The 13,675-nt window shown below is 46.3% G+C and overlaps 1 protein-coding gene across 1 annotated transcript in view; it reads right to left on the reverse strand.

Annotated features, from left to right (window-relative positions):
• Positions 1 to 13,675, reverse strand: part of LOC148025791 (elongation factor P (EF-P) family protein) — a 108,958-nt gene that overhangs the window by 35,612 nt on the left and 59,671 nt on the right. The window contains exon 5 of the mRNA XM_087692149.1: positions 5,622 to 5,723. Within this exon, the coding sequence (XP_087548275.1) occupies positions 5,622 to 5,723 (102 nt within the window). The remainder of the gene's footprint in view (positions 1 to 5,621; positions 5,724 to 13,675) is intronic.

The following is a 13,675-nucleotide window of genomic DNA, read 5'->3' on the forward strand; positions in this document are numbered from 1 at the left end:
CAACACTATTCAGTTCTGGATCATTGAGCACCTCAATTAATGCGCCTACTCTCTACTCTCTCTCTATCTGCTTCCGCTTCAACTCTACAGCTAGATGACGGACCAAGCAATGCTAGGCACCAACTGGAGGCTTCAAGCAGCTGAGCTCTTTCTCAAATGAACTAAGGCTGATGGCAGCAAGACCTTGGGCAAAGCAGCACCGACAATGGTGGTTGATCGAAACCCACGCAAGGGATGCTCTGATACCAAATGTGAGAAAATCAAAATCATCTATGAAGAAGAGAGAAACAAGTTAGTAACAGTGAGTGAGCTAAAGCAAGAGAGTAGTGTGCACTTGCTAAACTCAAAAGATAGAGTGAAAGTACAATCTAAGTTAGGTCAAGGATTGACCTAACCAACCCTCCACCAACTAACTACAATTAAGCTAACTAACTCTAGTCCCTGGTATCACTACTTTTAAATGTGAAGATACTAGGTCAACACACTAAAGTGACACTTACCAAAGTGTTCACACCACACAAAACATATAGCCACTTCCCAGAATTGATAAATTCTAACAATCCACTGTGTGCACTTCTCGTATGCATGGTAGGCACTCTGGGATTATTCCCCAAGTGTACTCCACTCCCCTGCCCTATCCACCCTACCCTCATTACACACCTTATCCATCTCCTAGCACTACCACTCGTGTTGCAATGGCCAAGAATGCCTTCATGGATAAGACTCATTTTAACAAGTCAAGTTTTACCACTTGGTCAAACTTCATGCAGCAAGTGCTTAAATCTCAAGGACTTTGGGACCTCATCATTGGTCTAGATCCTATGCCAAACCCTCGATTATCTCACCATAATTAGATCCATCAATGGAGAACCCACAATGCCACAACCAATGTTAAAGGTAATACAAGGGTTGCTTCCTGAGTTCCCCTCTCGATTACAGCATTTTTCCCTCACACCGAAGCATTGGAGTCATCTCATTGATGACTGCTATGCAACAAGGAATCGTACTTATTGTATCAATCTCGATTTTGATCTTTAACAATTTTCCATTAAGGAATGGGATGTTCTATAAAATCAAGTTGCTTGAATATTGGAGGTTACTCGTAGAGTTTGCCACTACTGGCTTCCTGAAGTCAAATGACAATCACGTCACATTCTTCTTGAATAAGTTGCCTGACAAATATTTCCATTTTATCCAGCACATTATCTTTCTACCTAAATTGCTAGCCTTCTATAAGTCCAAGTATTTGTTCCTATGTTACGCAAGGATGCACAATCATGTCCACAAGAAAGCCTCCACAGAGCCTAATCAAAGCAAAGGTGGTTGGTTGCCTATTCTTCAAGAGAGAGAACCAACAAATGGCAACAACTCACAAGATGCGAAGGCAAGCAAAACCCAAGGTGCTTTCACTTCTTTAAACGGAATCAAATTAAAAAAACCCATCTAGCAACAACTCCCTTAAAAAAATAGGTTTTACACATATAATACCAAAGACTAGGCCATGAGAACGAGGAGTGTCGTACCAAGGCCCTAGGTCTTCCACCTAGAAAACCACAACTAACCATTGGGACTACCTCCACTCCGATTGACCAGTCCAGTGGGGCTATGCCTCCCGCTGTTGCCCCATCTACTCCTTCGCCTCCCACAACTACCGAATATGTGACACATGGACAGCCTTGCCAAACAATCTCTTTCACTGCCCCTGAGAGACTCGCAATTTGGTCTGCTAGTTCTGATCCCATTGCACTTTATGTATCCACTTCACATTCACCTCCATCTAGGACTAACTCACCCCCTCATCAAGCGTTTCATTGGCAGAGCCCTGTTAGTAAGCATATGTGATGGTAGCCACATCCTTAGCTTATCTCCATCTTCACACTCTAGGTCTTTAGGCAATTGATTTAGGCCCATAGGGTTTTGTCCTTAAATTTTAATTCTTAAGTCATCCGCTACATTTACTCACACACATATACCCATTTGCATCAATGCATTGTTTCTTCAATTATCCTTTTTTTTTTTTTGAGCATCTCACTATTAACCTCTGTGCTTACATAACTTCATCTCTTTTGCAAGGTTTTGTTTTCATCGTAGGGCTAATATACACTGGTGCCTCTTTTGCAAGGTTTTGTTTTCATTGCAGGGCTAATATGCACATTAGCACTAGTCGACTCCTTGGGCTAGACGCTTGGGATACGCATCGTTTCTCTTAGTAGTCATGATTGTCATGCCTTGTCATCTCCTACCAACAAACCTTAGTCTCAGTCAAACGACCACTTTAGGAGCTCAGACCTGTCTATCGCTTGTTTTGACAAAGGAGATAGCTCATTCTAGAGCAGTCTTTTTACTGTCTTTCAATGCATTTTCTCCTCCAATTGGGATTTTATACACATTTCCCATGCTATTTTTGCATATGTCAGTCTGCCTCACTTGGCGGACATTATCCGCTATTTTTGGGATTTTTCTAAGCACATCTAGCATTCTTCTTTTCTCGGAGTCTCTTTGTGTTCCTTTGTCTCTATGTTTGTGTTCCCTTCAATTGCGTACTCTCACATGTTATCAAAGCCAAACGAGAGGACACAGAGTTGTGTGGAGTTGTAGCACTCCAAAGCGTAGACAACCATCCTAGACTACTCTAGACACCTCATCAATCTGCCTTTTGATACCATATAGCCAATTCTCCTGCAGCGGCCTGTTTCCTCCCCTCTTTCCTATGTTTTGTTGACTACTAGTGCCTGCATTAGCAAACGTACACTTCAATGGAGCACGCAACTGACCAGATCTGTAGGCGAAAAGTTTCTGCATCATTGTTTTCAGCAAATGCAGCCTTTTTTGTGTAGGGACAGTTATTTTCCTCCATGTGGACCATCTACATCGAATCCTTTGTGATCTTGTAGCTACTTTCCACTGTTCGAGGACTTGTATAGTTCAAACACAATTTTCGTTTGGTTAGTCCTTTCATTAGCCCCAATGTTCATCTTAATGAGAATAAGAAACGGTTTAGTTAGTCATTTTATTAGCTTTTCAATTACATTTAGTTTTTTTGAGTTAATAGGAAAAGATATCAAAGATTTCTTACAGCCAGTTTTAAGACTTAGAAGATTTCTTGCACATAAGGATTTTATGTGCATTTCCTGAGCAGTTTTTGCATGCTTTAATGTGCCTTAGCTACTAGACATTGTCCACTATTTTCTGAGATTTTTCAAAGCACATCTAGCATTTTTACGAGCTTTAAATGTTGGCTGGTCACCTTTTTGCCCAGATTACTGGTCGGCTTGTTTTGGGGTTATTTGGCTATTTATAGTCTTCCCCATTCATTTGGTAGATCATCTTCCTTCTTCCTTGGTAAGTGCACGCTCAGACACCATCACCTTTCTCTATCTCCAATGCTGCCATCATCACCAGCCTGATCTAGTACCCTCACTAACACTGTGGGTTCCGTGCAGGGATTGATCAGTGCTCCTTCTGTATTCAGCATTCTTTCCTTGTTCAATGCAGATTTCTTTCTTCTTTTCTTGCAGTCTCTATCTATTCTTTTGTCTATGTGTTCGGGTCCCCTTCCATTCGCACTCTCCCAATTCCATTCATGGTTTTATCATTCTAGGATTTTTACTCTTCTATCAACATGGAGGCTTCCCTTGGTGAGGCAAATCATGCAGCATCTCTCTTGATGCTATCATGGCAGTCACTTCTATCTTGTTCATCCAATTGGGATGCTTCTTCACATCATGGTTCCCGACACCACACAAAGACCGATATCCGGCTCTTCTTCCCCCTTTGACATCAACATCCAAGGTTGAGAGGGGGTTGCTACTCTTCTTGGTATTCTACAGGTTTCCACACTTGTTTTCAACATCGGCCTTTTCCTCCTCCCCCCTTGTTACATCCCCCTCCTTTTGCATTGCATGATTTCATCATCTTTGTAAAGGGCACTTGGGCAAATGACCAATTTTCTCAGGAGGAACACTCTCCAAGTGGCATCTGTTGCATAAGCACTTCACAGCATGTAGCATACTCATTGTGCAGAGTACCACTAGATGGATCCTAAGTTGTTTCCACCGACAATTTGTACACCACACCACCTTTACTTCATCACCGGTGACTACTTGTACCCCCTTGCTAAGATAACCATCGCCTTTGTAGTCTTGGTAGGCCACTAGCCAGCCATTGTGCACCTTTTGTACAATGTCTTGGCTACTTTGGGATGGGACACCTTGGGCAAAAACCTAGGTTGACCTTTCTTTCTAGCCCTCTTGTGGGCCTAAGAGGGGCTTGAGGTAAAAGATGCATTACATGCTGATTAGCCTCTTAAACAGCCCCAAAACATGCTTACTTGATGAAAAAATGCAAAGAACAATGCACACTTCAAGACAGTTTTAGTGAAACCCTAAATTGGAAGGGTCAATCCATATTTATAAATAAAAGGCTGCCCCCATTCAGTCTCCATCCCTTTGTGCAAATGTCAGCCATCAGTCTCCCTCCATGTATGACTATCCAGCCTTCGCGACTGCTGCCACTCCACCTGCTGCCCCAACTCCTAATGACTCCCCTTGGAGCTGCTGCCCACTATCTGAAGGTCTTCCTCTTGCTGTGTTTGGTGCTGATCTGCCATCGCCCAGCATCCTCACCCCCTCCAACTACTTGCATTCGGCATCCTACCTGCCCAGCCATCAAGTGGCTGATCACTCTCCTCCCTCTGCATCACTATGTGTGCTTGCATTTTGCATCCTGCTGCCCAAGCGACAATGTTCAGCACCCTTCATCAGGTGACCCTCTGTCTGCTGCGTTTGCAGCCTTCTGGAGCCACCTAGGCCAGTGCTGCCCTTTGTTTACCATTATCAGCAATGACTGTTGATTGAGGAATCTTGCTAGATTCACCCTGCATCCTCGCCCTATGTTAACAAAGGGCTCAGGAGTGAAGAGCAAAAGACATCTAGTTGCCAGTGCAATTGTGTAATGCAATATGTAGTGTTTGTTTGGTCATTTGATTTTGTTTTGGCCAGAAAAAAATTGTCATATTGATAGTTCATGAAATCAGCCAGACAAATGTGAAACAGTAAATTAATATCACTGAGAAAATATGAAATAAGATTTGTAAAACTGTAAATACAGATTGAATCATTGGCTCTTATGAGCTAAAATAAATTCAATCCAATGAGAACAAATAAACAATAGATTAACCAGAAAAACCATACACTCTCAAAATGAATGAGATCGTAATTTCTAAACACATAAGAAATGACAAGAGGCTCATATGTGGTGGCTGTTCCCACCCCTGCATTTGTTTATTATTCATACACTAGATATACTAGCCACTTGAGAAACCAGCCAGCAGTGGACACTTTTGTCTTCAGTTTTCCATTGTACCGTCTACTTTTTCTTTCATGATTAAGCATAATTAATTTTTTTCATTTTTTCAGGGCATGCCGACTTTGACCAATTATTAATCATGCTTAAGCAGTGTTAATTAAGAGCAGACTGCAAGTTAATGAGACCTAAAATAAATGTTTCAAAAAGCTTCAAACATGCACTTCACAATTTACAAGAAGATAACTAGGTTGCAACTTGCGCCTCGTTTATCATATTTGCACACTCATTATGTGGGTGGATGTTGATAAACATACCCGTCCATTCCAAGCAAGAACATTACAGTCCATTCCTTCTTTCAGCCACTTGTTCTTGTCTGCAAGATCTGCTTCAGTAAGCCTTGATTCCTCAAATGTCGTCTATACAAAGAGAGAGAGGTGTTAAATGATAGTAGCAAGTTAAAATTCCACACACACCCTCTCTCTCTCTCTCTTTTTTCTCGTGAAGATAATTGAATTAAGTAGTAAATATTTACATCAGACCATCAGGTCAGCAATCTCTCTATATCTCTTACTTTCTGTTACATCAGACGATCAGGTCATCCGAGAAACTCTCTTCTTCTTTTTTTCGTAAATCCGAGAAACTCTCTCTCTTTTTTTTTTCGTAAAAAAAACTCTCTCTCTCTCTCTCTCTCTCTCTCTCTCTCTCTCTCTCTCTCTTTTTCGTAAAAGGTAATTGTATTAATTACGAAAAAAATACAAGATTTGCTGGATTACAAGATACATGACGACAATCCAAGCCATCATGTGAAAAGGTTCTAAGTACTACAAGTTACAATGTCATGGCAAGGATGCGGAGGAAATTGCCATATGCCAGGGACGGAGGTCCTCCGTGGAGAGCAAATCAGAACGATGAAGAAGAGCTAACTGCCAATACAAGAGGCCCTTAAGCCTCACAATATGCCGCTGAACATTGTAGGCAGAGTCAAACAGAAAAGCATTCCGAATGGTCCAGTTATGCCAACAGCCCCAGTATCGAAGAAAGTGATACATGAGCTTCATATGGGGCTGGGCGGGAGTAGGGTATTTGGGCTGGCCAAAAACCCAATGAAAGGGACGCAGGGTGATACCAACCACCCCTCGCCAAACAGCCGACAAAAATAACCAGACTTTCTTAGCAACGGGGCAGGAAATAAATCGGTGGCGGGCGGATTCCATAGTAGTGGTGCAAAAGAAACAGGAGCCATTGGAGATTCGTCGCTTGGAAAGAGCCGAAGCAAGCGGAAGACCCCCAATCATCACTCGCCAAAGAAAGACTTTATATTTAAAGGGTGTCTTGTTCAACCAGCCCTCCATCACAGTTGCCCTCCACCACGACCGGGATTTACGCAATCCCCATAAAGCATTCGCTTTAGGAACCAGCCATTGATGATCTGTAATCAGAAGATGATACACTTGGTTAGCAAAAGCTTTGCTCAAATTCAGCCGGCCTTGTAGGTCCCATCCTGCCAGGGACGATCCGAAGCAAGGGCAGGAAAGGGTTGTCTGCTCTGGAGCGTCGTCAAAAGCTGTTCCCATAAAGGCCTATATCCACGAGGGATCCTGAAAAGCCTCCTAGCTGTACGAAACGATATAAGCACATTACGACCGGCAAGGGTGGCATCCGCAACCGAAGACAAGCCCAAACGTGCCATCCTGTTGAATTGTGGTCTAAGCTCATGTTTACCTTCCCACGAAAGTAAACGCGAGACTGCCAGTAATTCCAATTGAAAAGAGTTGGTAGCCAAGCGATCCTCCGTTGGATGCCACTGAGCCTTTTGAAGGACTTGTTTCCAGGAACATACCAAATGAGTAAGCAGCGAGGAAGAAGAAGTGGAGAACCGCGAATCAGCATTAAGAACATGCCACCAAGAACTCCGGATTTGGGTATTGCCATGCAGAAGGCCATGGGTCTCAAGGAAATAACGGGCTATATGGACCCATGGATGATGATCCGAACACATGGCGCAGAAAAGAGACCAACAGAGTGCCTGCATGTGAGTTTGGGCATCTAAAATAGCTCCGCCGCCCATGCGTTTGGGGGTGCACACATGCGACCACGAGATCCAGGAAATACCTGCATGCAATGCGTCCTTCTTCCATAACATGAAGCGAATAGACTGAGTAAGAGCATTCAGAGTCGTAGTAGTCCAGGGCAACAATGGCAAGAAATAGGTGAGCATTGGCAACATAATGATCTGGGCTACTTTGCGGCGAACATGGAAGGGTCAGGCCTGAGACTTCCAATACATAAACTTAGTCACCATTTTCTGAGAGATCCACTGTAGAAGCTGCTTTGGGGGAACATCAACACCCAAAGGGTATCCAAGATGTCTGACAATGGAGCCACGAGGAACAATCAGACCCTGCCAGTCCAAGGACTGTAAATTCGACTCCGTGCAACTTAGAATGGCTGATTTGAGCGCATTGATACGAAGGCCTGACGCCTGCCAAAGAGACCCCAAACATCCAATGCTTTTCGAAGGTTATCCCTGTCCGCACGCAAAATCATAAAGGTGTCATCCGCCAGAGATTGGCTAATGAAGTGCTGTCCTGTAGGAAGCGACAGTCCAGCCAACTGAGAGGAGGCGGCCATATGCGATAACATGGAAAGAACTGGATGTGTCGCCAAGGCAAAGAATAGAGGACTCAAAGGGCACCCCTGTCTGACGGAACGGGCAAGGACAAATGACTCAGTAACACCTCCGTTCAGCATGACTCGCGAAGACGCCGCAGCACTAATGGTGTAGATTAGACGCGACATCCGAGCACCAAAGCCCATAGCAGACATAAGGTCAGCAACGAAAGACCAGTCCAGATAGTCAAAAGCCTTTTCCAGGTCCAATTGAACCAGTACTACCTCCTGATTAGAATGCCTGGCATAATCAATGGCCAATTGGGCATTCAAAACATTGTGCAAAATATTTCGGCCCTTAATGAAACCATACTGGAGAGGGTGCACAAGGGCAAGGAGATGCTTATGGAGCCGATTTGCCATTACTTTGGAAAAGATTTTGTACATTGAACCCATCAAAGAAATTGGGCGCCACTGTGTCAACTTAGATGGCGAAGGCACTTTTGGAAGCAGTTTAATAAGTCCTTGTTTCCATGAGGGAGGCATGATCCCCGTTTCCCACACCTGCTGGAATAAAGTCTGCAATGGTTTGGCCAGTTGAGTAGAGAAAGCTTCAAAGAACTCATTGGTGAGACCATCCCAACCCGGACTTTTATCTTTGGGCAAGTGTAACAAGACGTCCATAACCTCTGCCTCACCAATATCTGACTCCATAGTAGCTTGGATGTCCTGCGGAAGCTGATTGCGGACCAGAACATAAAAAACCGAACGGGCCTGAGTTATTTGGACTGAAGGTGGAGAAGCGGAACCGAGAAGGTCACGGAAATAATTCTTGCACATATGCACAATAGACTGTGGATCCAAGATAAGGTGGCCCTCTGCATCCTCGAGTCTGGTCATATTCTCGCGAGCAAGAGAGGCATGGAGAGCTCGAAAGAACTTATGGGTCTGACATGCAGTATCTTGCAAAGTCTCTGTCAGATGTTGCAATTTGGCTTGCTGATACGATTTTAACTGGAATTCTTTAATAAGATCGGCCACCCGCATGGCCAATGCAAGCAGAAATGCATCATCCGGAGTGTCCACCAGCAGAGAGCGAACCAAAACCAGCAGGTCCTCCGCTGCCTGTCGACGGCGCCGACAAAGAGAGGCATGATAGATCCCATACTGCCGAGCAACCCGCTGCACATTAGAGAGCAATCTGTCAAATGACGCAGTGCCCTGAGAGGAGAAATCCAAGAAGAATCTGTCAAGCAATTGCTGCATATAGCCCTGAAAAACTGCATGCTTCCAGTAGGACGAGTTGAAACGCAAAGGGAGTCTCTCCACAAATTGCTTGAAAGGTGCAATGGGTTGTGCAAGCAACTCGAACTGCAGAGGGAAATGATCCGACAAGGCATATTGCTGCAACACTTTTATTTCGAGCATCTCAAGAAGAAAATCATCATTCTGCATGATATATATACGGTCCAACCGCGACCATGTTGTTGCATACTGGGCCGAATGGAAAGTAAACCCGGTAGAGGACGGGTGTAGCCAGGACCAGAGGTCTTGCTTAAGAACAGCAAGAGCCAACTCATGCCACATACGACTTTCCGGCGCATCCATGACCGAGTACTCCGATGTGGACTGGGAAGAATCAACACACATATTGAAATCCCCCATGAAGAAGCCCCGTCTGCCAAGTGACAAGGAAGTCTGCAACGTCTGCCAAAGCTCCCGGCAGGATAAGGAATCATTCGGAGCATAGAGGCCAAGTAACCATAAGATTTCCCCTTCGAATAAAATTTCAACCACCAAAAAGCGGCCATGAACATCATTTTTAATAAGAACAGACTGATATTTGGCATGTACAATCATGAGCACACCCGAATAATGCATGGCCTGTGTTCCTGCATAGAACAAACGAAAGCCATGGCAATCCACAACTTTTCCGGCGTCACCGTGACTCTTGTGCTCAACAGCGTAGAGGACATCCCACTGATTCTCATACAAGGCAGTCCACATGGCATGTTGCTTGTGTCGAGAACAAATTCCTCGCACATTCCACGTGGCGATTTTCATGTGTATGCAAAATAAAATCAGGTACGAGGCACAGTCTGCCTTGATTTGACTTTGTCGGCGAGAATGTCCAGGACTCCCTCATCCAAGAAATCCGCCAACACCGCAAAAGAGTTCTGAGGACCAGATTTGGAAGTAGACGGCATAGCTGCTTGTTGGGGGTTGGAACGTGGATACCGCCTATCCCATGGGGTAATGACGTTGCCTCTGTTATCAAAATCCAGCTTTGCAGGTGGACCCTTTAGACGATCCGAATACATTTTCCTGGCGGGCTGAGAACGGGGGGCCGAGAAAACCCTAGCAGGAGCAGCGCGCTCGGAAGACAACATTTCCTTCCTGCGTATATATGTACGCATGGAATCTTGTGAGGTAGTAGGCACAGTACTCTCCATGCCGGCAACAATCCTGTTGCCTTTTTTTGCACGTACTTCCACCCAATCAGTGGCATGGGAATCCAGACCCGAAACCTGTTGTTTACCTTTAGCTAGAACTTGGGGCGGATGGATAGTATCTAGCGACGGAGCATCGCACACCATATCTTCCATGGGCGGAGCAACATGGCCCGCATCTGAAATGTGTTGCTGCTCTGGGCATTCTGCCATAAAATGCCCCAACTGTCCACAGGAAAAGCAATGGCCTGCAAAATTGCCCCATTTCAAACGAAAGTGTAACGGATGCATGCCAGAGCAATTGAGGCGTAACCAAGCAGGCCTTTTCCTTGCAGTATCCCATAACATGCACAAGCGGTTGCGATTCACAGCCCTCAGACTGGGAGGGACCAGAACCGTGCCCACAGCGACCATAGCATCCTTCAATAGCAGCCAATAAACAACCAGACAATTTTCCACTTCGACCCACACAGGGCATTCACGTTGCAGCAGGCGCTGAAAATCTGCCATCGGGCGCCATGGAACCACATGAACCAACCGACGATCAAAAAACAAAGGCAGTTTAGACAGGAGAGCAGCACGGTACATCTCAGTTTTCAAGAGGACCTCAAAAAAACCCCGGGACCCAACAAAAATCTCTTCAACACATTCTCCTTGTAGCAGACTCTACAGCCATTGGCGAATACGGGAAAGCAACGGGATTCGACTAGTGAAGAAGAGGATCACAGCGCGTTCATAAAACACCGAAAAAGATCGTAGGACAGTTTTTGGGTCAACGGTAGCTTCCAGAACATCATCAGGTGCAGAGTCAGAAAAGGCTTCCTGGTTATGTTGAACATATTCGCCAAGCAGAGTGTTGGCAAATTCCAGCAGATGTTCCCAGTCCACATCCTGAGAGTCCACAGAATCCGAAGCAACCTGCGCATAGGAGCGATCCTGAATAACACCTATCTCTGCCGAGGTATGCTTGGTACGTTTACCCGCAGGCTGGATGTCAGGACCCGGGGGCATCTTTTCAGTGCACGAAACCATATCCTCCGGTTCCTCAGCATCAGAATCTGGACCAAGTGCTGCCACCGTTTGGTCTATGAAATCCAGATCCAATCCAGCCATCTTGGATGACGAGCTGATCTCGAAGGAGGACTGACGCACAGGCGAGGGGGGCGACCGACAGGCGAGGGCGAACCTCAGGCGTGGGCAAAAGGCCGGACGCACAAGGCGGACGGGCGTGAACCAGGCGCAGAGCCCGCAGTGCACACCGGCGACAGCAGGGCTGGAGGCGCAACTGACGGGCTGCCAGATGCAAGCGAGGAGCCTGTGGGTGACGACACGAGGTCGGTGACAGGCGACGGCAGGGAAACAGGGCGGCTGCAGACGGGGCGACACGTCTCTCTCTCTCTCTCTCTCTCTCTCTCTCTCTCTCTCTCTCTCTCTCTCTCTCTCTCTCTCTCTCTCTCTCTCTTGTACGCCGTGCAGATCAGCAAGCAGTCAGGGCGAGACACTGCCTTGCTGACGACTGTGTGGCTTAGGGTTGACCGCCGCCGGGCGGCTCTGCAGAAGGGAGGCGAACAAACGGTCGTACCTGCGGACAACAGCGTCGGCGAAAGCTGACGGGCGTGGGCCGGCGTGGCAGCTGGAGTGGTCAAGAAAACGGCACAAGGGAACCCGGAAAGGAGCAGGACGGCGCTGCGGAGCCAGTCGAGTGACACGAACGCGGACGAGACAGGCGAGCGACGGCAGGGACTCCACAGGCGCGCGACGGCAGGGACGAACAGGCGGGCGACGGCCTATGTCGGCGGAACGCAGGGGGAACCAGGCCACAGATGACGACGGGACAGGAGGTCGCGAGCAGGCGCCATCGACGTCTCTCCTCTCTCTCTCTCTCTCTCACTAATCTCTCTCTCTCTCTCTCTCTCTCTCTCTCTCTCTCTCTCTCTCTCTCTCTCTCTCTCTCTCTCTCTCTCTCTCTCTCTCTCTCTGTGTGTTTACATTCTGTTACATCAGGCCATCAGGCCCTCAAAGAAAGTGACAAAAGACTATTAGGACTATGACTGTAGAGCGAACAATGGGCAGCAATGTCAGGAAGAACCAGGTCAGCTGATATCATAGAAGAAATCAGCCATAGCACTAAACCTCGAATACGGGCCACATGACCATGGATGCCCGAGACCAAATCAAAAAGAAAGGCATTCCGAGTTCGCCAAATATACCATAGGGCAGTCCATCTAAGGAACTAGAACAAGTAGGAATAATCAGAATGCAAAGAAGGCACGGAGGGCAGCTTCCCATAATCCATGACCGGGCTGTTATCCAGAGCTGAGTCAAAACACCAGATTTGTCGCGCTACTGGACAACACGCAAAAAGATGAAGCAATGTTTCATCACATGTAGTGCAAAATACACGACGACCAGCAGAGATCTTTCGGGCATGCAGCACCTCTCCAGTTGGAAGACCACCATCTCTCTCTCTCTCTCTCTCTCTCTCTCTCTCTCTCTCTCTCTCTCTCTCTCTCTCTCTCTCTCCCCCCCCCCGGAAGAAGCTTAAATTGAATGAGAATATTTACATCAGGCCTTCTAGCCAGCCAAAGAAAATCATAGCAATCATAAGTGAAGCCAAAAGACTACCAAAACACAGCACACAAAATCCTGTGTGTGTGTGTGTGTGTGTGTGTGTGTGTGTGTGTGTGACCTCTCTCTATCAGTGTGATTTGATTTATGCTTTGGATCTAGCATATATCTCTGCCAGTGTGATGCCAATGATGCATACACACTGCTTGTCAATGATGCTGGTGTGACTGAGGCATGGACCCTCTGAGGCTAGCGTGACTGAGGCGTGATGCTGGCATGACTGAGACATGACTCAGGCTCTTGGCTGGATTCTGCCGTGACTAAGAGGCTGATATCTGTAGATAGTGACGTCTGTCAATGCCTACAACAGACATGACCTGCAACAATCATGTCTAGGTCTCCTAATGAATGCAGGTTTGACTTAGGACTGAGACAGCACCAGTGTGACACAGCAGGTCATATGAGACTGGCCATGAGGCAGATTGTCTGATGCAACAGACTAGAACTGCATTTTACTGAAACTTGTACGGTAGTTTGAACTTCGCTTGGAAAGTGGTCTCATATGGATTGTGTGAGACTGTCATGATCCAAGTTGTGGTGACACAGGCAGGACTGTAATAATGATGCAGGCCAGGTAGTGACCTTAAAGTTGGTGATGCATGTCCGAAACCTGTGCACAGAATCTATGTGCTAAATGGCAATGCATGTCTAAACCTGTGCACGGCACCCTATGATGAACG

Source organism: Lygodium microphyllum, chromosome 14 (genome assembly GCF_053477565.2).
Source record: "Lygodium microphyllum isolate KBCC chromosome 14, Lygodium_microphyllum_v1.1.10, whole genome shotgun sequence".
Classification (NCBI taxonomy): Eukaryota; Viridiplantae; Streptophyta; class Polypodiopsida; order Schizaeales; family Lygodiaceae; genus Lygodium; species Lygodium microphyllum.